Below are 26,269 nucleotides of genomic sequence, written 5' to 3'. Positions count from 1 at the left end.
ACTGTCACAACATACTGTAGTACCTTCGTGTTATGCAGCGCGGCCTTACACTGCTCATCCAGCAGGTGGCGTGGTCACATTCAGCCTCATACTTTCCAGTTAAGTATTTCTGGCATGAAACAGAAAGCAGTAGTTTCGTGCTGTATTTTGCATTTACATGAGTTTCTGCAAAGAAAAAAAAATCAAATGTCCCGTGAAATGTCTGCCACTATGGACTACATAGAAGCTGCAAAACATATGTCTACCTAAATCTATATACTGTATCTACATATATATTCTTGGGGTCTCAAATAGGTGGTTGAAGCACGTATTTGCCTATCGAATCAGCACCACGGACAGCGAACTGATCCTTACGAGGAGAAACCTGTTCCAAAGACAAAGCCGCAGCGCCTCCTAGTGGCGAAATGGCGAAATGACACTTGAGGAAGGGGCGGGGATGTATGTGGCTGGGAAACGGTCAAAGTCAGTGTTACTCTATTTAGATACAAGCCTGTTTGTGATTCTACCTGGAATCTGTTTATCTGGAATAATATAAACAGTGTCTGAATGCAATCTTGTGTCGCCTTCATTTAATTTCTTGAATCAACACCCTTCTCGTTACGTCTTGACATTTCCGTGCGGTGTTTACAGGTCTGCTTCTCCGGCCCAGTGTGTTCACGCTTCTCTGTGGAGTGGGCGGTGTTCTCGGCTGTTGTCGTGAACAGTCGTCACACTTCGGGTACGCATGCGCTCTTTGGACGATTTGCTGCATCCCCGGTTCGTTTTTTGTGCTGCGTCAAGTTCGTATGATTTACCGCTCCTGAAACCGGAAGTAAACACAAAATAAATTCCCTTTATAATGATCGCTGGCTTATTTTGCAAACGGCAAAAATCTTTATTGTAATTTGTATTTTGATTTAAAAGTAGAACCAGAAGGGGAGGAAATAACGTAGAATTTAAGTTAAAACAGTTTCAAAACGAGCTGCGCTGTGAAACCTTTGTAAAAATACGTAAAAGACTATCAAACCATTTTTTTAGCTGTCAAACTGACGACTTTATTTATTTAGAACCAATATCAAAAATGGATATTAAAATATAGTTGTAACCGTGTAGTTGACATACCAAATGCAAATATAAGAATTATTAAAACGTTGAAAACGTTCTTGAAATTCAAAAGTTTTCTCAATGAGAGGAACATTTGGAAATGCAAATACTTTCAGCAAAATGTTTCAACCTTCATAGATTCAAAAAAAAATTTTTTTTTTAAATATTGATTTTGGTTTAAAACAAATCAACACCAGAAAATATTACAAAAGCCAGTTTATAAAACGGCAAAAAACAAAACAAAAAACCCCCCACATTTTTATTCGAACTCGTTCTCCCATGTTAATAAACGTCACATTTGGACCTTTATTTTGAAATACACCGGAAGCGTGGTATTTACAGTAACTTGACGTTTATCGAGTCGACAGACGCTGCCTTGGAAACGACATAAATCCAGTCCACGCAGCTGGCTTGCAAACAGGGACCCATATTTCCTCACTTCAAAGGCTTCTCTCCTCCTCCTCTTCCTCCTCCTTCTCCTCCTCCTCTTCCTCCTCCACCACTCTCCATCCAACCGACCATCCATCCATCCATCCATCCATCCATCCATCGAGCGGCGAACATGGACGACCTGGAATGAGATGCTAAGCGGAGGAGCGCCGAGGAGAGCCATTTAAATAAGAGACGAGGGGAGCGAAGGCGGCCAGGTAAGCCTGCTTCTAAATCGGCTTTGAACGTGTCAGCGTCAGTGTGCACACATGTCCCCTGATGGGGGGGTGGGGGGGGGTGCGTTTGTTATTGTGAATGCATCACAAAACCACAATACACCCGCACATATGCGGACGGGAGCGCACCGACTTTGCATGCTTATGAATCGCAGCCCGTTCATTTGGACGGGATCGTGTTGATGGAGTCCCCCACCCCCACTCCCACCCCCACCCCCAGCTGGTCAGGTGTGTCCTCTCCATCCTGCCCGCCGCAAAATGTCACCAGCTGGTCGAATGTGTCACAGGATTTGTCACATTCGACGAGAAAGAAAGAGATGGGGTTCATTATTATTATTATATATTATATATTATTATTATTATTATTTTTATTATTATATCGGAGGCGTGCCGGGGATTAGTCTGTGTCAGGGCCAATATAAACGATAAAATAGCGTGTTATTCACACATAATTCAGTTTAAATCACTTGATGAATACAGTTTATCACAGATCCAGGTTGGAAATCGTCGCATCGATCAGAATCTGTTAATATTTATAAGACATTGTGACAAGGAAGCACTTGTAGCTGATCCAAGTGATAGATCTTGAATTTAAAAAAAAAAATCATTTTTAGTATTTTTTTTTAATTTTTTTTATTTCATCTGGTTGTGCTGTCTTTGGTCATAGCACACACTCCACACTGTGCAGGCCTCTCTGTTGCTGATGGTTCTCTCCCATTGGCTGTTCTCTCAAGAGGTGATGACTCTCCGGTTCTCTCTCCCTCCTGTAGGGATGGCTGAGTGGTTCAGTTTGTCTTCGCTACCGTTTTTGGATCTCTTCTAAGGCCAATCTGTTCTCCTCTGACTCTATAGCGCTGCCTTGAGTGGGTAGCATGGCAGATGGGAGCTGTCCATCCTAATTACAGTACATCTCCAACCGGCTCCACAATCATGGCCTCAAAGCTTATATTCTCAGTCCGACTTCAGTGTTTTCTCACTTCACCCTGTCATCTGATTTTCGCATGCACATCAGGTCCCACTGGCGTTTTATTATAAGGGAAGGTAACATCATAGTCTATTATAACAAGAACCAATGTAATCAGTGACTGCAACATTGGTTCTGAATTCAAAATTTTACCCTGACCTACTTGCATAGGTCAAACATCAAAGCTAGTGCTCTGACTTCTTCCATAGATCAACGCAGTATCTTTGATCTGAGGTCTTTCTATGTTATCTGGTTCCTGAGTGTACACAAGTTAAAATTTGCCCTTGACCTAATTTTCTCAAGGTCAAGGTCATCATCTCATTTTTATCCCCTTTGCCGGAGTAATGTGTTTTTTGTTTCATTTTTCTATCCGCAATGGTTGTGAAGATATTTGGTGGACTAACGGACAGACGGACGGGCAGACGAACAGACAAACACACAAATAAACGCTGACTATTACAACACGTCACCTCTTTGAAGCGGGATGTAAAAAAATATCCTGAGTCACAGTCAGTGAACAGCAGATCTTCTTTTGAGTCTAGACTCCAGCCGGGGTGAGCAGTGATTAGATAATTGTTGTACTGTGTGTGTGTGTGTGTGTGTGTGTGTGTGTGTGTGTGTGTGTGTGTGTGTGTGTGTGTGTGAGAAGCTTCTGGACCATATTCATAAGAGACGCTGCTCAGACAAGCTTGTGTCGACTCCTTACATAAGAAAAGAAAAAGAAGGCCGAGCACCAAATAAGCATAACAACCAGGAGACGACACAAAACTCGACTTAACTGCTGTTCAGCATAGGGATATTTTCTGCAAACACACACAGTGGTGATTTCAATGTTTCTCAATGGTTTGCTGTTTTTTTGCATATTTGCTATTGTCATCGAAGGATTCTAGATTGCTTGTGTTTTCTTTTGCGCTTCTTCTCCTGACAAGAGAAACAACATCACAGGTTAGCACAGCCAGTACAACTTCTTAAAGCTGCTAAAAATCTAAAGTTTTTCATTTATAGGGATGTTCAATGCAGTTTGGTCGGTACTTTTTCCTCAACAGCTGGTTTGAGCGAGTTTTTTTGTGGTTCCTCATTACGACTTTGTGCTCATCAGTCCGAAGGTTAACTTTTTAAACTTGTGCATCAAGTGGAGGCTTTTCTACTTACAGCACAGGAAGTATAAATGAAATGAAAGAAAATCAGTCAACTTGGAAACATTATTAATGACATTAATCTGTATTCCAGCGTGCATCTCTGTCCCCAGGCACAAAATACCTTTTCCAGATACGTGGATGCTCGTTCTTCTTCCTCCCAGAGGAGCTAGCTCCCTCCTCCTCATACTCCTGGAACCACATTTGATCGATTTTTAAACATTTCCAGGTGAAAGGAAGTGGGGATTTGACCATATTATTAAAACACATCTTCCCTGGATCCTCCCTCGAACACATGTTCAGGGCATCTCAGTGTAGCTAATGGTTTGAATGAATTCCAGAGATACAAAGCAGCCTCTTCAGGGTGCACTCAGACTGAGTGATGTGGCCACTTAGAGAGCTTCTCTGGGTCTATTCATAGGTTGAATGACTATCTGACACATTCAATAGGAGATGACAGCCATTAGTTTTCCTGGTAGTTTATTTCCTTACACTGAAAGATCATATTTGTGGGGGGGAAAAAATTATTTTAGTTTCAATGCATGGATCGAAAGCAACATTTAGCGACACTGAAAGGTGTCATCGGCAAAGATGTTAAACATGAAATATGTTTAAATGAAATGTTAAATGTACTGGGGTACTGATGATGTGTTTTCTGAAAAAAGTCGTGCACGTGGAAGTCGTTTCTCACGTCGCGTTTGAGTAGAGGAAACCAGGCTGGAGTTTATTGTTGAGTCTGTTAAAAAAGGGAAACTTGCGAAGAACATATTAGAATAATCAATAAACTCGTGAGACACCCCAGGGCAAGACAAATAAACACACCCACAGCACTTACAAATACCCGCACCCTCACCCCACCCCCACCATCACCACCTCCCTTTGTGAGACTGCTGGCATGGCTCCACCTGCAGCTCTGCATACAGCAGGAAACGTTTCTTTTCATCATCATCATCATCATCATCGGTTGAATGAAAAAAAGAAAAAATATTGAATAGCTTGTTTTGTGTGTGTAATGTGGATTTTTCATCACTGGAAGGAATTAATAATGGTAATATTCTCAAGTACCACTGGGTTACATTAATAAGCTGTAAATTAAACCAGTTTAGCAGTTTAGACCACCTTTTATTAATTCAGATAAGGGGGGGGACTGTTTTCCACACCATGAAAATGTAATTATCCCAGAAATACCCTGAAGTATAATAACAATAAGCCGATCAACAAGTCTTTATTCCAATTAATGTCACTTTTTTTCAGGTTCCCAGTTCAAACTGGGAACAGGAAAACTGGGACACGTCTCATCCCAGCTATGATGTGACCCGTCTCTGTCTTCATTCCAGCTCCATTGGACCTGGAATGTCGTATACTGTATATTACATGCAGTGTGTGTGTGTGTGTGTGTGTGTGTGTGCGTGCGTGTGTGCGTGTGTGCACAGGTCACATGATTTTGCCGGATGACTTGTTACAATCGTGCTGATGCCGACACATTTAATTGTGAGAGAAGGGGTCAAATAGGGGCGCGTGTGCACACACACACACACACACACACACACACACACACACATACACACACACACACACACACACAGCATGCGAAAACACTGCATCCATTCTGAGTGACCTGTTTACGAACCACATTAGCAGGGGCCTGTGGAGTCACTATTTTGCCAGACATTCATTCTGTTCATTAACAATAGAACTATACTAACTAATAGTAAACTATAATAATAATAATAATAATAGTAATAACAATAATGATACTCATAATAAATGCTAAGGTGTTTTTTTTATGTTTCATCCTTTCAGATAAAAGCAGGTGTTTAAGGGTGTAATAGTGAGGATGCAGCATTTTCACTAACTATTATACCTTTATTACATGTATTAGACTTATTCACCTTCAGGTAGAACAATCTGTACATTCCCTGAGTGTACCCGCTTGACTTTATCCAAAAAAATTCAGAAATCAAAAGAAGTGATGGTCTGCAAGTTCAATACAATTGTGACTTTTAACCTTTGACCTCAAAAATGGTCAACAAGTCTTGGGACAGAATGTCCATCTGAACCACCCTCACTGTGAAGAACCAGTTTAACATGGGCTGATTGGTCCAGACTAATGGTAGAAGAATGTGTTATTTTGCAGGAAACTGTAGTCTTGCTTTATATTAAGAATTTAAATGTCGAATAATTACGTATAAAAGAAGTGATTTAGAATGGACCACAGATTCAGCTAACAGTTAGCCACAAGAAAACATTCATTCATAGATCACTTCCTATTTCTAACAAAGTAAAGTGTGTCGTTAATAAACTGAAACAAGTTAAAAATAAAAAGTCACACAAAAGATTTAATCCCTCTTGTTGGTTCGCTTATATTCTATTCAGTGTCATAACCCTGAATAATATATGAGCTGAATAACTGAATAACTTTTATTATCATTTAATTCATTTATTCAATTATTTATATTTATTGATGCTCTGATGCTCAGATGAGAACAAATACCTCTTATGAATTTCAAACACCATTTGACTCAGAGGAAGGTGAGTTTGGTGTGTGTTCACTCCGCAGGCGCTTTAGTCTCACATGTTTTATTCGCTGTTCATTAAAGTGGTTGTTTCGTAACAGTTCATCTGCATTCACTGTAAGCTGACACACACACACACACACACACACATACGTACACACACAGAGCAGACAATGAAGTGACTGAGAGGTTTTGCAAAACCTCATTTACCCCCATCTAACCTCTGTGCTCCAGTCACGTTATTATCCAGTCAAAAATGAAAATGCTCCCAAGGAAACCATGACAACGGCTCCACAGAGCCCCAAAACAAAAGATGGAGAGAGAGGAAGGAAGAGACAAGTACAAAATCTCTCATCTTCTCCTCTCCTCTCATCTCACTTAGTTTTGCATAATTTGTTTTCAAGGAGGATTAGCGTAAGAGAGGCTGGGAGGCGCCATTGTAATTATCATCGTTTTGTACGATGACTTTTTAACCCCGATGCCAAAATCAAAGAGGGAAACTTCAGCGGGGTGAGGCCAGAGGGAGATGGAAGGTAAATGTTGGACCAAATGCTTTCAGTCTGGTTTGAGTTACACGAATCAAAATGGACTTTTTTTTACTTACAGACTTACTTACAACCCGTCCTAGTTTTTATGATGCTTTTACGACTGCTTCAATCTGTTTCTCATTCGCCGGCGCTCCTGTAGTCTGAGATCTGTTGCTTCCTTGTTCTGTAAAGTGAAACCAGGATCATCCAGAATGACTTCATTCTCCATGTCTGTAAAAAAAAAAAATATTCCAGTTTGGTCAAATTTCCCATCAAAAGTCTAAAATGATGAACAAGATATGTTTTGCATGATTACTGATATCAATAGACTAATAGAAGGAGTTGGCTTATTTGTGTTGTGTTGGGGTTAAAACACTGACTTTTATTTTGACAAGTCACTTTCGCTTCCTGCCTTCTCTCTACTCTCAATCAAAGCCAAAAATACATGTTGAAAAAGAGTAAAAAAGTAATCAAATGACAATCAAACTTGAATCAAAACTCATTTTTTAACTTAAGTTATAGGTTAAAAAAAATATTTCTGTCTTGGATATTTTGACATATAGCTAGATTAAAATGTAAACCGTGCAGGCTTTATCACATGATCCATTTTTATTTGTTTTTTTTAATCTTTTTAAACGGAATGCCACTTCTTCTGTGGTTTATTAAATAGTGTAAATGATCTTGAGAGTCATGAATTACTCTTTGAAGATGACATGAAGTTTTGTCCTTTTTTGACATCGTCCTCTTTTTTTCACAAAATATTAGATTTCATTCAGGCGATCTTCACGTTTACCTTCCTCACCGCATCATGAGCTGATTCTGTGTTGGTGCTGACATAGACGAGCAGACGGCGCAGTAATAGCATTAGTCAGCTCTTGCCTGCCTGCAGGAATAACAACTTTGGTTCAAGGTAATATCTTTTAATATTCCACCCTTACCTGTCCGGCTCTCATGTGACTTTAATTCTGACTATAAACAACATTCAGTGTCAGAAATGATTAACAATATGCCTCGACCACTTTAAAAGGAAAATAAAATGAATAGATGCATTTCTGCATCGACTTTAAGACCAGATCACCTCCTGGGGACATGTTTGGGTGTAAATCCTAATCTGAGAGGAGGGGGGGGGTTTGGCACAGCATTAAATCCGGACAAACAGGCCACGATCTGTTCGGGATCAGGAGGATAAAGTCTCATCTGATCAGCTGTTATCGTACAGGAACTGATCGAAACATAAAGATGACCGTCAGAGAGAGGAAGTTACATGTAGATTCAGAGGAACTTAAATACTAGAGCCTCTAGTTCCTGACAAGAAGATTGACCCAGTCTCATACCTTTGTTAGAAATTAAGCTAAAGAAACAAGGAGCAACAGATAATCAAAGGTATTCATAAAGTATTCAGTATATCGATCCACATTGATCATCTAACATTTTGTAACAACTGAAATAAGACAAACAAAACCAGCAACTGACATTCAGAAGAAACCTAAAATAACTTTCTAAAACTGACCAACCATAGCCAAAGCACTGATCTTTTTTCATCACAAGACTAGCAGATACATGAGAGCCGAGGTTTCTTAAAGTTCTAGCAGCTCTGCTTCCTCGTCTCCAAGGATTTATTGTAAAGATCGATGGTTACTTTCTCTGCCGTGTGTTTAAACAAATTTTTCTCGTCTTTAATCTTCAGTGTCAGGTGGGTCTTAGGTGTTTCTCTCTTCCCACTGCTTTGTTCCAAACACTCCAGAGATGTTTAAGCCCAGGTGTCAGACGCCAGTAAATCCTCCGGGGCCCTTCTTAGAATTTAAAATGTCCATCCTTTCCTCTCCCCTTTTTCTCCATCTTCTAGGAAGTTCCACTGCTATGCAGCAGTGCGGATTCCTCGGTGCGTTGGCATGGCAACATTCCCACAGCTCCACGTCACACTTTTTGACTTTTTTAGTCTTGACTCTGCTTCTTCTGGCATAAAAATGTCTTGATTTGACTACAATATAAGGCTACGAACGGACTTAAACACTCTGAAACACATCATCCTAAGACCTTCTGTGACTTCTACATCACACGGTTTAAATATTTTGAGCACAAATGTGCCCTAAACACTCTGGAGTCCTGCCAGGATCACTTCCTGGCTTGAAATGTTGGCAGGACTGCAGCAAACCTAAAGCCAACCCTGTAAACACCACGTCCGTCCCCGACTAGGACATAGCATTAGTTGTAGTGTTGGAGTTCCACCATCGACTGTTATTCCTAATATGATACGGCTTAGACATAGCAGCATAAATGAATATGAAATTAATCAAAAATAAATATCCTAAAGTACTCAATTCACTAGGCCTAATGTTGTTCTATGTCCCTGAGCGGATTTTTAACTTTTTTTTGTAATTAAACATCTTGTTTTCTCTCAGTTCTGGTTTTTCCAACTTTGTGCGTGTTATGGAATTAATAAAGATTAAAAATGATGTGACTTAACCCGTTTCTTCTTGAAAAATGTGAAATTCTCAAGGAAAGCCTGTGTGTTTAATATTTTAAGTTTGCGCTTAAAATATTTTTACAGCAGGAGAAATAAGACCAAAATTTATTTGAATGGTTTTGATGTCAGTCGTTTCTCTTCACTTTTTTTTTTTTTTTCTGTCAGGGTTTAGCACGCCAGGCCGATGACAGTTTGCCCCGTGGCTGACCTGAAAAGGCTCGAGCGAAGCGCTTTCGGCGCCTCTGGGTGAAAGTGAACTGTGTGTTGGGTGGTTTCTGTGTGTGTCAGAGAGGAATCCACATCATTTCATGCATGTAAACCGGCATCACAGGCCGGGACCGAGACGCCTGCATCGCTCACACACAATCCCTCTGAACACCGAACGGCACTCATGGGAAAATACCCTCTCCCTGGGAAGATACTCACCACTCCTGATTTATTAATGAAACCAGGCAGAGATGGAGAGGAAGGGAAGGGAGGGGCGGTTAGAAAATAGTTGGGAGGGGTCGGACAGATGAGACAAATAGGAAAAGCAGCTATAAAGGCTATGAGGAGGAATGTTGATGTATTATTAAACAGCTATGGTGTTCGATTATTTACAACATCTGCAAAAAGGGATGGATACCGGCTCACACACACACACACACACACACACACACACACACACACACACACACACACACACACACACACACACACACTCACCAACGTTGTTAACACAAGTCAAAAGCAATTTGAGGTGGTGTAATTGAATGTCCGACCCTATTAGGAGGGAGAGGAAGAGGAAGAGACAGACGTGAAGATAACACACGAATCACTTATATTAAAGTTGACGTGTGCGCTTCAGTCTGTCTCCAACACGGACATGCGTGACAAAAAAAAAAAAAGGTGTGTCTTTTGGGATTTCATTGGTAAAGATTGTTCGGCATTTTGCGTCCTTCAAAATGTCTTCATTAACTTCCCGAAAACGGGCGCTCGATTGTTTGTAAGATGCTGATCGCTGCTGACTAATGTTATCAACCGAAGCGACACATTCAAGCAAAGTAGTATTTAGTAGTAGTAGTATTTATGTGCATAAAATTGAAGCATTTAAGTAAGAACTATGTGTTTTTGCATTGTATTTTCCCATTTGGTGCTTTTCCTTGAGTCAGGACCCGCTCAAGAGTTCTCCCTGTTAACAGGCAGGTTATTTTTGTAGTGTTTCTTTGCCATATCTTACCTCTGAGTCTATTCGACATGGACCATGGGGGTTGTACTTACATCCCGGCAACAAAAACACACATTTATGCACAACTCTGTTGTCTCGGTTCGTCGTTCTCATCATGAAAACATTCATTGTGTTGTTGATTACATGGGAATTGTGGGAGAGAACTCGAGAATGGCAAATTTCCAACTTGCTGACCTCAGAACTGAACACACACACACACACACTTACACACGCAAACTGTTTCACGTGATAACATGGTGAGATGGCACACACACACACACACACACACATCCATTCTGAGACACACATGCACACACACACACAAACTCAAAAAATCCCAAAATAACAACCGTGTCCCACATTCAGTAGAGAGTTCATCCAAAATGAGAGCTGAGTTTGGTCTCACGTGTGTCTGAACTTCCAATCCTTTACTTTCTCTCTTTGTGTGTCAGGATGGTTTCTTTTTTTTACGGTTATGATAGATCAGACTTTTTCTTTTCCATCCCAACTCAATGACAACTTGCTCACAATATTTTCCACGTGGAATCTAATCGTAACACCACCTCTCTGTTACCTCTCGTCCACGATTTCTTCCCCTCGTCTTCTTTGCCTTTAATTTTTCTCTCCGTCCCTCTTGGCTTGTCTTTCTACAGCTAAATCTTATTAGCACTATTTATAAAATGCTTTACAGCTCAGTTCTTTGCAGCCACTTCTAACATTAAGTGGTGTGATTAGTGGTTGCGCCCCCGCGGCGGATATGACACCTCTTTACAGATGATCACTTTACTTACACTAAGCAGGTTTGTACAGGTTTGGGGATGTCCTAGGAAGATACACATGGGATGTCCTGTCTTAAAATGAGACACCTAACAGCGACGGATGACTCTCAACAATCTCCTCTCTCTTCCCTCAGGAGTGAACCAGGATGCCGTTGGTGAAGAGGAACATTGAGCCCAGGCACTTGTGCCGTGGGGCGCTGCCAGACGGGGTGACCAGTGAGCTGGAGTGTGTTACCAACAGCACCCTGGCAGCCATCATCAAACAGCTGGGTGGTCTGAGTGAGTATCCATCGAGGCAGTGTGTTTAACACACACACACACACACGACTTTAGTTTCATTAAAGCGACTCAGAATTTTGTCGTTGTCGATGTTCAGACTAGTGAAGATTAGATTTGAGTGAAGATCGAATGGAATCACAGCAAAAACAAAGACAACACTGGTGAGCTGAGACCTTTTCGTTCGCATTTCATACATTATTATACTTTAAATTTAGGGGAGATCAGCGCGTAAACACAGCAAGATATTGTAGTTTATTTATTAGCACTGTACAAATAAATATTGCACAACAAAATCAGAAGTAAGTTGCTTCCCAGCCCTGTGATTATAATGATTTTGGCGAGCCTCTTGAACCGCTACATCATTATAATACAAATGCTATATTACACAAATACATGCAGATTAATTCATCGTCCACTTGTTGCAACCATGGTTGCATGGTTGTCAAGCGCAGTGAAGCTCTGTTCTAAAATGCTAACAATGATGATGTAAGATTAGCATAATCCTCAGGTGATCTCTACAGGGGGGGGTCACCGTCTCATTTTAACGCGTTAGTATGCGAACGATACTGTTTTCGGTGCATGACTTGAATTAGAAGGAAGCAGGTTGTTAGATTGGTTTTCTGCTGCCTCAGAATAAAAAAAAATTGGAACAATACCCAGTACCTACATCCAGATGTGTCATCCTTAACTGTTAAAACAACTGTCGACTTCAGCATTATGTTCCCGAAAACAAATCAATCACGGCGAAGCCTTTAATCTTTAAGTGTGAACCCGGCCGGGTGCATCCTCCCTGGATGATCTGTGTTCAGGAAGAGGAGTCAGCATGGAGGGCAGGACAGATGATTCTGTGCAAGAAAATGTGAAGGGGAAACAGATATTTAAATTGGTTAAGAGTTAGGGACTAAATTAAATTCAGCGACAGCTCACCGCTATGAGCAAGTGCTCCGCCTCTGCTCCATCTGTCATGTCGTGGACTGAGATATGGGACGGATACAGAGATGGGAGAGAGGGATGGAGAGAGAGGGTGCGAAGCAGATGTGGATTTTATTCGGTAAGGAGTGAGTGGGTTATTGAGCAACGCTCCACGCCTACATCTGTGTAAATACATTGAAATTCCTGCAGCTGCTTACCACAGACACTCGCAGACAGGTGGGTCTTTAAGTATTATTATTATTATCACTTCTTAAATCTGGGATGTGTTGCGCTTAGAATTGTTGACTGCTTGCATCGCACACATTGGTACGGTCATCGTTGGAATTTCATTATAAAAATGTCACAGCGATGAAAGGAAGAAACATTTTAAATTTATTAAAACAATTACCCGACTAGCTGAAGATTAGCGGGCAACAATATTTATTTGAATGGTGGTTGGGTTTTTTTATTTTAAATGTGAGGATTTCCTGCTTTTTTCTGCACGGCATCTATTTAAAGGGATTAGTTTGTGGGGGGGGGGGTTTGAGCTTTTTGGATTATTAAAGTGTATGCCACAGCCTTCTGTGGTTTTGCAGCATGGACCATTTCGATTCGCATTTGGATTCCCAGAATCAAACAAAAGAGAATAAAAATGTGTGGAATGCGCACTGGAATATAAGGCGCATCTGATTATAAGGCGCACCTTCAATGAATGGCCTAATTTAAAACTTTGTCGTATATAAGGCGCACTGTCAGTTTTTGAGAAAATTAAAGGCTTAAATACCGTATTAAATACTGTATACATGCCAAATCCAACCATGTGACGTCTCTCTTTCTTTCTCTGCGCGTCCAGGTCGCCATGCAGAGGACATTTTCGGCGAGTTGTTCAACGAAGCCAACAGCTTCTACCTGAGGATGAGCAGCCTGCAGGAGAGGGTGGACCAGCTGGCCGTGAAAGTCACCCAGCTGGACTCCACCGTGGAGGAGGGTAAGGGACGGATTGCCGATTTTGGTTTTCGAATTACCAACCAGCCTCCCTAGAAAGGTCCTGATTGGTTGAAGTTGATGCCCCATGTGACAGCGATGTGTCACTTACAAGCCTTATGCTGCGCTCCGTCGTCTCCGCGTCTGTTTGTCGTCGTGTTCCAGCATAAACACACTCACAGAAACGCTGCTGATGTCACAATCATCGCTTCCATCGTGAAACTTTAAGGTCATGCAGTAACCGATGGTGAAACACAGTTTTACTGCGGCTGCTAAGTTTTATAGACGCATCTAAATCTGATGAGAAGGTGACAGCTGAATGCTGTAATTCAGTGTCTAGAAGCTGATTTAAATGTCAGAATCAGTAGATCATCAGACTGTGATGTCTATTTCTTTCTTTTCCAATCATCTTGCCTGATGGGGTTTCTTTTATTTCTCCCTTCTTTTCCACTGATTTTCTCATCTCACACCTCCCTTCCTGTTTCTTTTTGTGCCTCTTCCTCCCCTCTTCTTTTCTGTCCCATGTTACATGTCTCTTTATGTTCTCATAATTCTATTTTGTCTCCTCTCGTCTCTCTCTTCATTCTATTTACAGTACATACAGTGTTTCTTATCCACATTCATTCTTCTTCCTTTTTTTCCCCTCATTCCTGTCTTTTTTATTTCTTTTTCAGATCTTATCGTTTCACTTCCTGTAACAATCTTTTCTTTTGCATTTCCGTGTGTTTATTTCTTTTCTTCTTCTTTTTTCTTATTTCTTCTCTGGCCTGTTTTCAATCTCACTTTCTTTTTCCACCTGTTCCTCTTTCTTCTCCAGTTTTCCCAAATTTCCTCTTTTAGCCAAGTTTGTATTTTGTCTTTCTTGATCTTCCTGTCTTTTTCTCCACACCCCCCCCACTCCTTTTGTCTTATACTGCAGCGTCATTCTGCAGCACAGCGGCCTCAGACTGTGTCAGATAAAGCAGACAGTGATGAAAAGGAAAAACTCAGCAGTACTCTATCATTCCTACCCTCTCCTCCTCCTCCGCCTCCCCCGCTCACACTCTCATCTCCTCATTCCCTCCCCCCGCCTCCTCCTCTTCCTCCTCCTACACACAAACAAATTTGTCTGTCTTTCATTTCCCACCACACATTCACTCATCCGTCACTCTTGTCTTCCGTGACATTTCACATCGTCTCACTTTTCTGTCCTCCTCCCTCTTCCGTCCTTCACTCCTGTCTTCTGTTTCTTTCCTTTTTTTTCTGCTTTTACAATCTCTGTACCAGCAGGCAAGTGATACTATGAATATTTCATAGCAGAAAGAATAGAAGGAGTGAACAGATGAGGAATGGAGAAAGAAAACAAGATATGCTGGAAGGACAGGAAGGAATAGTCAAGAATAGAGAATGGAAGGAAGGAAGGAGGGAAGGAAGGAAGGAAGGAGGGAGGGAAGGAGGGAGGGAGGGAGGGAGGGAGGGAGGGAGGGAGGGAAGGAAGGAAGGAAGGAAGGAAGGAGTGGAGGAAGAAAGGAAGGGAGGGAGGGATGGAGGGGGTGAAAGGAAGGAAGGAAGAAAGCAAATGAGGGAGGAAGGAGGAAAGGAAAAGAGGAAGGAAGGAAGGAAGGAAGGAAGCGGGGAAGGAAGGAAGGAAGCAGTGGAGGAAGAAAGGAAGGGAGGGAGGGATGGAGGGGGTGAGAAGAAGGAAGGAAGAAAGCAAATGGGGGAGGAAGGAGGAAAGGAAAAGAGGAAGGAAGGAAGGAAGGAAGGAAGGAAGGAAGGAAGTGGGGAAGGAAGGAAGGAAGCAGTGGAGGAAGAAAGGAAGGGAGGGAGGGATGGAGGGGGTGAGAGGGAGGAAGGAGGAAAGGAAAAGAGGAAGGAAGGGAGGGAGGGAGGGAGGGAGGAAGGGAGGAAGGAAGGGGGAAGGAAGGAAGGAAGGAAGGAAAGAAGGAAGGAATGGAGTGAGGGAGGGAGGGAGGGAGGGAGGGAGGGAGGAAGGAAGGGGGAAGGAAGGAAGGAAGGGAGGAAGGAAGGAAGGAAAGAAAGAAAGAAGGAAGGAATGGAGGGAGGGAGGGAGGGAGGAATGTAAACTGAAGACGTACATGATAATTATTAAGCCTTTAATCAATTTGCCAGTTTATAGTCAGGAGTTCTGTAAACTCCTTCTGCCTCTTTGTGGGGCCGCCCCAGCAGACCATCCATCTCCATCTCACCCCCACACACACACACACATCTTCCCCCGTTACACCAACCACCTGCATGTTCTCCCTCAACACATCCATTAACTTTCATTTTTCACCTTCTTCATCTCCTTTTTTTCCTGTCAGCTCCATCCTCATCATCTTCCCTCATCCTTCCCTGGTTTGGACTAATTATTATGATTTGACCGTGGGGGGGAGGGGGGGGGCTCAACAATTCAGACTCCACCAGATCCATTAAAGCTTCATCTTAAATCATAAATTAATATAATCCTCAGAGATTGTATTAGTTATGTAATAACTAATAAAAACATTTCCCTTCCTCTCCTTGAGCCTCCCCTGGAAATGTTTGGAGGCCCCCCCCAGCCCCCTGGGGAGGCCGTCCTCCTGCTGCACCTCGTCTCCACGCAGTAACATGATTAATAAACATAAGTGCGTGTTCAGGGTCGCGTTAATGTGGAAGTCAGACCGCTGTGAACCAAGAAAGCCTTTAATTAGACACATTTATGCAATAATTAGCAGTGAGAATTAAGATATTTGTGTAAGAGTGCAGAGAGGATGACAGATTAGTGTGTGTGCTTTGGGGGGGGGTGGGGGGTGTTAGAAAAGAGTGTGAGAGCTTGAGGTTTCTTTGAAGACGTCTCTGAATGAGAGTTGCATTAGCTGCTGGGGTTTTTTTTTGTGGATTATTCGTTTGGCCGCAGGGACAGAAGCTCAGGAAGGAATGATCAAACGACGAGCAGATGAGAGGGAACCAACACACACACACACACACACACACACACACACACACACACACACACACACACACACACACTCAACCAATATTTATGTTTAGCGCTTAAACATTAGGTGCTGTTGACCACTTACACTCATATATACAATACAGACGGTGGAGTAAATCAGCACAAACATATGTCACGCTGACACAGATGAACCCTTTAGATGCTCGGCGGATATACGCTGCAGCTGTGTGTGGGTGTGGGTGTGTGTGTGTGTGTGTGTGTGTGTGTGTGTGTGTGTGTGTGTGTGTTTAGCCATCTGCTACATCCTGGACAGCGATGCAGGAGTGTGGCGTTAAATCTCCTCTGGGTTTGAGGGATTGACACACATACGCTCAGGCTTTCACTCTCCCTTTCTCTCTCTCTCTATCTCTCTCACACACACACACACACACACACACACACACATACATACACACACGCAAAAAAAAAAACTACACAGACTTTTCTTGTATGCAGACGCATCATATTATAATAATCTTATATACTGCAAAACATGCATTTGAATATTGCAGAAAACCTATCATCTATTTTACTCTTGTGCACACACACACACACACACACACCTATATTGCGGGCTGCTGCAAAGAATGTGTGTGTGTGTGTGTGTGTGTCGCATACAAATGCATGAAGTCTGTAAGCTCTCTGTACCGCGTGTGTCCATCGGTATGCATGTAAAGTCTGTGCTATTGTGAGACCGACAAACGGTTTCTGGAGCCGAAACCGTTTTAAATATAATTTTAATTATTTCCAGATTGCAAATAATTCCGTCAAAAATAAACTATCTACTTAACTGCTCAAATCTAATTTATTATATTTTATTATTAAAATAAATGACAAATGACTACTTTCTCACAGAGGACATTCCTGCACGTCCAGGATTAAGCAGATAATCCGACATATGAACTGTTAAAACAGCTGTTTTGAGGGATTATGGTGTGTGTGTGTGTGTTGTTGTTTTTTTTGGGGGGGGTTTTGGCCTAATTGTTTCAATGTTTACTGTTATTCCTCTACTCACAGTTTCCCTGCAGGATATTAACATGAGGAAGGCATTTAAGAGCAGCACCATCCAGGACCAGCAGGTGGTATCCAGGACCTCCGTCCCCAACCCTGTGGTGGAGATGTACCACCGCTGCGACAAACCGCCGCCACTCAACATTCTCAGCCCCTACAGGTCAGGAATTTACATTAAATATATCAGATTTGTAGTTTCAGGTCTTCCTAATCTTTCTTTGTGACCTCTCCGTTCCTCCATTCCGTGCAGGGATGACAAGAAGGACGCGCTGAAGTTCTACACCGACCCCTCCTACTTCTTCAACCTGTGGAAGGAGAAGATGCTGCAGGCCACCGAGGACAAGCGCAAGGAGAAGAGGCGACAGAAGGTACAGCTCTGTGTGTGTGTTTTTGCGTGTCGGTGTGTGTGTGTGTGTGTGTGTGTGTGTGTGTGCGCGCGTGCGGTGTCTAGTCTCTATGACAACGGTTTACTTGTGAGTGTAAATTGATGGACGTCGGTGTATTTACGAGTGTGACAGAAGAGTTCAAATCAAATTCATCTTCTGCCTTCATTTGCTTTTTTATTTTAAGGCTTTTATTTTACACATTCTGGTCATACTCTGCTCACCATTAGCTTTGCTTTGTTGCTCTGATTGATTACCGATACAGCAGCGGCCGATCAAGCCAATGATGCCAAGTCCTGGATGTTATTTTGTTTAAAAAACCCTCCAGTTTGAGTTTGCTTAATCCTGTTCCTGTGATTTCTAAAGAAGGTTTTCTTTCATTCAGGTTTTAAAGTAGGTTTTTCTTTAATTTGGGTTTAAGCACTGTTGATATATGGATGGCAAACACCGTCCTGATTGGACACTTTAAGGATTAGGATAATGGTGGATGGCGCTGATCTCCAGGAGCATCAGGAGGATCGACTTATCAGCGGGGACTCGTGACTAATCCAGTCATGGTTATTCATCCAATCCAAGGAGGGGAAAAAACAGCGGATATGATCATTTTCGATGGCTCTGTCTTTTCCAGTTAATCCCGTGTAAAAACTCCTTTTGTAGCAAACATAATATCTCCTTTAAAGTCAGTTTAAAATTAAACATTTCTCTCCGTCGGATCTGTCAAACGGCTGATCTGCTGCTGCTGTGTTGTTGGGTTTTTTTTTGCTGTGCTTCGTCGGTGTTTTTGTTCAATTTATTGCTGTTTCACGTTATTTTTGTTCCTTCCTTTAAACCTGGAATCAAATGAAATCACTTTTTTTTTTTTTTCGCTCTTGGGGAAAAAAAAAAGAAAAAATCAGATTTTGTAAAAGCATAGGAGGCTCATCTGCAGGCGGTTTTGACGCTTGCCCCCCCCCCCTTTTCTTACTTCTTCTTCTCCTCTTGCCTCCAAAAACACGACTCCACCCTTCATCCTCTTCCTCCTCCTCCTCCTCCTCCACTCATTCTAACGCGCCAGCTTGATTTTTCTCCCATGTTTCCATAGGGCTGTCCTGCCCACCCTGACAGGCCTCACTCCAGACAAGCCCCACCCAGGAGCCCCCTGTCCATCTCTGTAAGATGACCCCTGACCCCCTAACCTCCTCTCTGTTGAACCCCACTTTACCTTGATACACCCCACTAACACACGACACACACACATACACACACACACACAAATGTTATAGAGGACGCATGAATGAACTCAGGTAAGAAAGAGATGCACACGTAAAGTAGCACGAGGAAGAATTTGTCTTCCGGTGACACACAGAGTAGCCTCAGACGTCCTGTTATGTTTCTGTCACGTCGGATTAGCTTCTCACCTCACCCTCTATCCAACCTTCTGTGTTTGGTTTGGTTCACGTCTCGTGTTCCCAGACATTTTCTGGCTCCGTTGTCCATCGTCTGCTAGTGTGTGTTATTGTGACAAGTAGTGACTCGATTGTGTGTACGTGTGTGCATGTGTGCGTGTGTGTGTGTGTGTGTGATTTCACCCCATGGTGAAGGAGCTGGTGATGGGGTTCTGTTCTCTTCCTCTGCCCCAGAGAAATCAGGACCAAATTATTAAGTTTCTTCTTTGCTTCTTTACCCCCCCCACCCCACCCCCACCCCCCATCTATGATCCAGGAACAGCAGAAGCAGGTCGAGGACCCGGGAAGAGAGGTGAAGAAGGTCAGTGTGGAATTACTGACTTTTAAAAATCAGATGCAGAGTGTAACCTTTTGAAAAAGCCACCCAACCTAATCTAAAATCAAGATACAACACCCCCTCTGAGAATGATGGCATCAGCGCGGCGTGACTATTATGGTTCCAGCTTTACTTTTGCACACAGACAGCAACAAAAAAATACTATATTTTGGATTTTGAGAGGTCACAGCATCAACAGCTGCCCTGGTTTTCAAACTACAGCATTTTGAATCATTGTCCCATGAATCCCTGCTCAGGGATCATTTGGAAAAGGATTCCACATAAAGGCAGAACATTTTCAGAACCCAAATGAAAAGCGTCACTTTAATTCGAGTTCTGATTGAAGTCAATATCGGTGAAATCTGACACAATAAATTGAATTCAGCCAGTTAGGGGAAGCTATCGTATTAACATCATCCCTCCTAATTCTATTTCTCTATCCCTTCACTCCCAAAGAGAAGGAATAGAGAAATGAGACATAATCAATTATGAGACAACAGCCAAATACTAATAATAAAATATACAAAATACATGAATTAATTAAAAACAATAAGCATTTTAAAGATTAAACTGAACAAGCTGTGTCTGTTTGAGGAAGCATTGCTTCTGGGAAGGATGATGCTTGAACATAAGGTTTCTCAACTTTTTTCATTTATTTATTTATGAAATTATATGCCAATAAAAAAAAAGAACAAATGTTTTTTTCCCAATTATTTGTGTTAATTTATTGTAGAGCCAATTGGCTAAATTGAAAGCAAGCTATTTTCTAGCAAGGACAAGCTCTACAGTTTGTAAAGAGACTCAACTGTGAATTTTTAGGAATAGAATTGAAGATCGGAGACCAGGACCGGCATGGAAGTTGTTCAATATCTCCACCCCATCCTTTATTTAAAAGCATTAAAGAGATTTAATTTGTAAAGATATTGAAACTCTCTCCAGTGCATATTAACAGCCCTGATGGTATGTTGGATCTTTGAAGGTTCGGAAGGCCCGTAACCGGCGCCAGGAGTGGAACGTCCTGGCCTATGACAAGGAGTTCAGACCAGATGCCAGACTTACCCCCTCCCCTTACCACGGCATGTCCTCAGAAGGTTCCCTGTCCCCTGATAGCAGGTAAACACACACAAGCTGGGCTCGTATGGGTTTTCTCTAAGGTCCTGTTACCTCAGCATAATATAGTAGAGCAACATGTAAACATCAGCGGTTTTATGTCGACTTGTCTCCCGGGGACAGACAAGGGGCTTAACCGGATTGGCTGTTGGGGAATACGCTGTACATACATGCAAACTAATCGGCCTATTTTTCATTTTCCTCTGCCTTACAAAGATATAAATAGGGATAGAAATAAATAATAGAAATAAATAGTGTTGGTATACTAGAATTACTCAATGCACAGGTTCTGATACACAAAAACCAGAATATACATTGAGATTAAAAAACTGAGACAGATTTCATCAGACCTACTGTATGTGCTGCTTTTTTAAAGTTCTATGCTGCCCTCTTGTGGTCATGGTAATTCAAAACATGCATTTTATAATTCATGCAGACTTTACAGTCTGAAAAATCATATGATGAATGGAAAGGATGGGTGACATTTAAAATATTAACACAATTACGGCTTTCTGTTTATACATTTTTATTTATTTATGGCTGCTGCTGTTAATTATAATTTGTGTATCTTTATTTATGCATTTTTAACATTATACCCCAAAATAATAAAACATTTCTGTTAACTTCAGAATGTTACCAATTTATTTCATTCATCTTTAAAAATCTGTAGATTTAAATTACAAAATTAATAATAATAATTATATGAATTTATGTTGAAAACTAATAATCCACAATGAACATAAAAAGACTGAAACTCTAGTAATGAAACTATATTCTGTACCGTGTTGAGAACATTTTTATTTTCAAATTATTTTGCTGATCATCTGTTCACTTTCACTCCAACAGGTCAATGGCTTCTGATTCCTACCCAGCCAGCCCCAACCACCCCTCCACCCAGACTCCCATCGACCACCACACCAGGGACCACCTCAGCGCCACAGCACAGACTCAGTCACTCGATCGTGGCCTGAGGCCAGCCAATCAGCCTTCAGGAGGGACTGCGGCACCAGGGCGGCATGTGGCCTCCCTGGGCAGGACCCCATCGGGACACGGGGCCCAGGGTGCTGGAGATGCAACAGTTAACGGGCCAAGGCAGCAGTCCGTTAAGGAGTATCGAGCAGGTCACGGGTGGGTTACCTCACTCCGATTACCTAAGCTTTAAGTGCAGTATTTTCCGCACTATAAGGCGCACCTAAAAGATTTTAATTTTCTCATAAACTGACAGTGCGCCTTATAATCCAGTGCGCTTTATACATGGAAGATGGTTTAGTATAGGCCATTCATTGAAGGTATACCTTATAATCCAGTGTGCCTTATAGTGTGGAAAATACTGTATTTTTTTCTATCATTTATATAAATTTTTGCAATCATACACAAACAGTTAGCTTAGCTTAGCCTAAAGACTGGAAACAGCTACTATCAGCTACCAATGTTTGCCTGTTGTTGACCTTTAAGTTAATATATTTGTTAAATTCAATATGAATTCTTGAAGAATTCTTATTGATGCCTCCTCCTCAGCTACTAATTTCCCTTCGGGATTATTAAAGTATATAAAATTAAAATGAATAAATAAAAATAATATCTTCCTCATCTTCCTCCTCCTGCAGCCAGCCCTCCACCATCCCAGAGTACTATATCCCACCAGCCCCTCCTCCTCCTCCCCCAGCCATCCCTTCCGCTCAGACCGCCTTCGACTCTGCCGCGGCCCCGCCCTCTGCTTCCGCTGTCCCCCCCACCTCCTCCGCCCTCTCCCGTCCTTACTCCCCTTCCCCTCCTCCCCCACCAGCCAACTACGTGCCCTCCCCTGCCCACCCCCCATCGGGTGCGCCCCCTGCAGCTCCGCCACCTCCTCCGCCTGGAGCCCCTTCAGGCCTGCAGGCTCACCCGTCACCGCCGCCACACGCCGGCGTCGGCCAATCAGTGGATGCGGCACCCGCGACGAGGAAGTCGACCATGCTGGGGATGATCCCAATGAGCGACGCCCGCTCCGACTTACTGGCTGCCATACGTAGAGGTAACTTTGGGTTACTACAATTACTAGTAGCAGTGTTAGTATTATTATTATTAAATAGCACTAGAAAACTCATGAAATTGTTACTTGCAACAGTTACTGAATTACATTTTAGAAAAATTTGATTTAAGCAATTGGCGATTAAAAGTTTTCAAACTGAGCTATTGCACAAGAAATTTTACAAGTTCATTCATTTTCCTTAACTATACATATATTTTATAAAACTTTGGGTTTAATTTGTATTTCCTTTCAAGGTAAATTATTGGATTAATTAAGTAAAGATTTTATAAAATAGAATAATTAACTTACTGTACTATTCTCAAAAGGCTTAACATCACATGTATCAAACTCAAGGTCCGGGGGCCAAATGCTGCCCTCCATATCATTTTATGTGGACCGCAAGTGTCTAAAAATAAATAGCTCAAAAGTGTGCTTTGAACAAAAAACTACATTTCCCACAATGCAAAAATTAAGCCTATTTTAACAAAAATGTTTTTTGAGTAAAGTTAATGTTCTAACTTGTGTTTGATGTTATTTTTCTTTATCCACTTGGATAATTTGATCCTTGATTGTTGGAATTATGTGAGTGTCATAATCTGATAAATTAAAAGGATTTACATTATAACAAAGCAACAAGCAAACGTGTTTTTTTCTGTGTAACTGTAATGTTTGTAACTTGAATAAGTAATAAATTCAGAGTTATTTAACGTTGAGGAGTAGTTACATTTATTTTACATTACATTCAATTAAATTTGTTACATTTATAAGTTATATTTGGCCCCTTTGAGGACAGCCATTATGCTGATGTGGACCTCAGTGAAAAAGAGTTTGACACCCCTGCTTTACATGATCTCTATCTTAATTAGATATAAATTCCTGTATAAAAACGGAAACTCACTTCAACAGATTTTAAGACATTATATTTTCCCGTGTAACAGAATTTGTCATCGCGGTCATGTTCGCTCTCGTCTCCAGGTATCCAGCTGAGGAAGGTGCAGGAGCAGCGGGAGCAGGAGGCCAAGAGGGAGCCTGTCGGGAACGACGTGGCCACCATCCTGTCGCGCAGGATCGCAGTGGAGTACAGCGAATCCGACGACGATTCCGAACTCGACGAGAACGAGTGGTCCGACTAAAATGATCAGAAGGCCGAGAAGGAATCGGGAAGTTCGGTGGGTGGTGATTGTTGGTAATAGGAGGAAGCAGTTCAGTTTTAACATTATTAAAAAGGAAGGTCACACATATTCTAATCCCCAGCCTCAGAGCAACAGATTTGTTGTTTACTTGGTTGCCCCTGACGATGGCAATCCTTTAAATAAAACCCTTGAGGTTTGTGTGTTCGATCGCCTGAGGTGAATGACGCTATAAATACATACATTCCCTCCATTACAGCACCGGCCCACCCACCCCCGTCTGGGCATATTAAACCATTAGTGATGTGTGACAAACAAGCGCACCAACTTCTCACTCTCTATGTGACAGAGTGGTAATTATTAGCAATATTACACTCAAGCTGTATGTAGGTGGGCCCCCTCCCGGTGAGCACGGGGGTAATGTGTTTACAAAACACACAGTCTAGCACAAGAAAAAAAAAAAACTAATCATAGTGCAATCTTAACTTAGCTGCCAAATGTTGAGAGAGAATTTATAAAAACAAGTCAGGGAATAAATACTCTGGCTCCCTGGGATGTGCCTGTTAACAAAACAAGCGCACCCTCCTGAACCGGCTACACTTTCATTATGAGAGTTTGGATTATTTGTCACCTTAACCAATAGAATCAGAACCATGATGATCTCTGTGTAAAGGACTGATGGGAACATTAACAGGTAAATACACATTATTGCATGTTGGCTAACTGAATTGAAAACATTTATTTTTATTTTTTTTTTGTATTTATTTATAAAGGACAGCACACAATTGTAAATTTGTAAATTGCAAATGTAAAATTTTCCAATTGGAACACAATATAGCTTCAAACTAAAGAAAGAAGTTTTGAGTAGTGTTTACAAAGATAATCGCACACAAAAAAAAGTTCTTTATTTGAAATATTTTTACAATTCATTCATTTAAAATATTATTTCACCAGGAAATGAAATAATACTGTAATACTGTGATTCTGGTTCTGCTGTGATGCATTTGATTCAGACCGAACTCCCTTAAAGTCAGTGTAGTCCTTGGGCTCATACATTTATTATTTTAAAATAAAAGGTCAGACAGAGTAGTTAAGCTAAAACTGTGACGGATGAAGCCGCCCACCCAGTTTGACCCTGGTTTTGGGAGAACAAACGCCACCAGCTTTTGTTGGAAGTCTCGTGCAAAATCTCATCGTTCAGCTTCCATTTCACAGCATCGAACAAGAAAACAAGCGAGTGAGCTGACGCCTTTATTTGGTGTGTTTGTTTGTTTTTTAATTATTATTTATTCATGAATCGTGAGTTTTCAGACAGTGACTGTGTGCCGTGGTATTGATCTTAAATTAAACGCTTTCACACTTTGTAACACGCCAGACCTGAACTAAAGCTTGTCATCCTGGCATAGGGTCAAAGGTCACTCATCTACTTTCTCTCAGACAATCTAAACACTGCTGTCTGTGGAGGCAGACTATAAATGCATCAATGTAAGATACTCACAACAGTAAGATACAGTATATAATCTTCGGTATAGGTTTGGCTAATCCTCATATGAACTGATTGGATTGTAGTGTTTTATAACGTGCTTCTTCTTTCTTATAAAACTCGCCACAGTGAGGTGTTGACTTTGGTTTATTTCAAGATTTTCTAGTCAATGCCAGGATTGAGGTAACCGATAAAACAGTTTGTCAGAGAAGCCACTTATTGGATGATGATTTTTGGGGTTGTTGGGGTTTTTTTTGGCTTTTATATGCAGTCTTAGTCTAACCTCGAGCTTCAGCACCACCAACATATCACTCAATAATACTTAAAAAAAAAAAAATCCTGAGTGTATAATGCATCTGTGGAAGTCTTTTTGAAATTTATTTAGCATTTTGGAGAGTCTTACAAATCAGTTTGGGAGAATCAGTCGAATGGTACAGCAACTGTTTCCTTTTTTTCATTTTTTCAATTTTGATCTTTATTGATCATATATTTTTGCTCGCAAAAAAGTAATCACCTCGTGCAAAACATGCACCTGGAAGAATTTCTGATATCGGTTGGAATCCGGTCGGCACAAAACTTTTAAGTTGCAACATTTAATATTCTGTTACCTGCAATTCATTTAGAAAGTGATTTAGCACTTTACAACAAACAGGCGACACATTTGAAATCCGCTTCACATCGTGCATCTGTGGCTACCGGCTCGTAAGATTACTTCAGTGTGTTTTTGAAACTGTGAGAAATAATCCATGTTGTAAAGACTTTTTTTCTTTTTTGGTAAGGCGGCGTGTAAAGTAAAAATGCATTTGGGGTAATATAACAATTTAACTAACTGAAACTGTGTATTGCACAATAAATAAAACAAACTGTAAACAAGTATGCATGTAATTATAGACAATAAATGG

At 41.4% G+C, this 26,269-nt stretch overlaps 1 protein-coding gene across 2 annotated transcripts; it reads left to right on the top strand.

The window, feature by feature from the left end:
* The first annotated feature begins 1,475 nt into the window (after positions 1-1,475).
* zgc:109889 (uncharacterized protein LOC553542 homolog) lies at positions 1,476-26,265 on the top strand. Of its 2 annotated transcripts, XM_068308100.1 has the most exons (11): positions 1,476-1,730; positions 11,479-11,623; positions 13,389-13,523; positions 17,496-17,649; positions 17,740-17,857; positions 18,954-19,022; positions 19,574-19,618; positions 20,613-20,746; positions 21,590-21,871; positions 22,351-22,757; positions 23,730-26,265. In XM_068308100.1, exons 2-11 carry the CDS (start codon positions 11,491-11,493, stop codon positions 23,885-23,887), a joined length of 1,635 nt encoding a protein of 544 aa, XP_068164201.1. In that variant the 5' UTR covers positions 1,476-1,730; positions 11,479-11,490; the 3' UTR covers positions 23,888-26,265. The 2 variants fall into 2 exon arrangements, with proteins under 2 accessions (XP_068164201.1, XP_068164202.1); XM_068308101.1 differs by lacking the exon at positions 18,954-19,022.
* Positions 26,266-26,269: the final 4 nt, after the last annotated feature.

The sequence above is a fragment of the Antennarius striatus genome, chromosome 23, assembly GCF_040054535.1.
Source record: "Antennarius striatus isolate MH-2024 chromosome 23, ASM4005453v1, whole genome shotgun sequence".
Taxonomy (NCBI): Eukaryota; Metazoa; Chordata; class Actinopteri; order Lophiiformes; family Antennariidae; genus Antennarius; species Antennarius striatus.
Note: the sequence above shows the minus strand (reverse complement) of the source record. Positions and strands in the feature narration are given on the sequence as shown.

What these genes read in the sequence shown, in the direction of transcription:
- zgc:109889 (XM_068308100.1), top strand. Translation starts at nt 11,491, where the DNA reads ATGCCGTTGGTGAAGAGGAACATTGAGCCCAGGCACTTGTGCCGTGGG. An exon ending in AGGAGAAGAGGCGACAGAAG is followed by an intron (nt 17,858 to 18,953) that starts GTACAGCTCTGT and finishes ATGTTTCCATAG; the next exon opens with GGCTGTCCTGCCCACCCTGA. An exon ending in CGGGAAGAGAGGTGAAGAAG is followed by an intron (nt 19,619 to 20,612) that starts GTCAGTGTGGAA and finishes GGATCTTTGAAG; the next exon opens with GTTCGGAAGGCCCGTAACCG.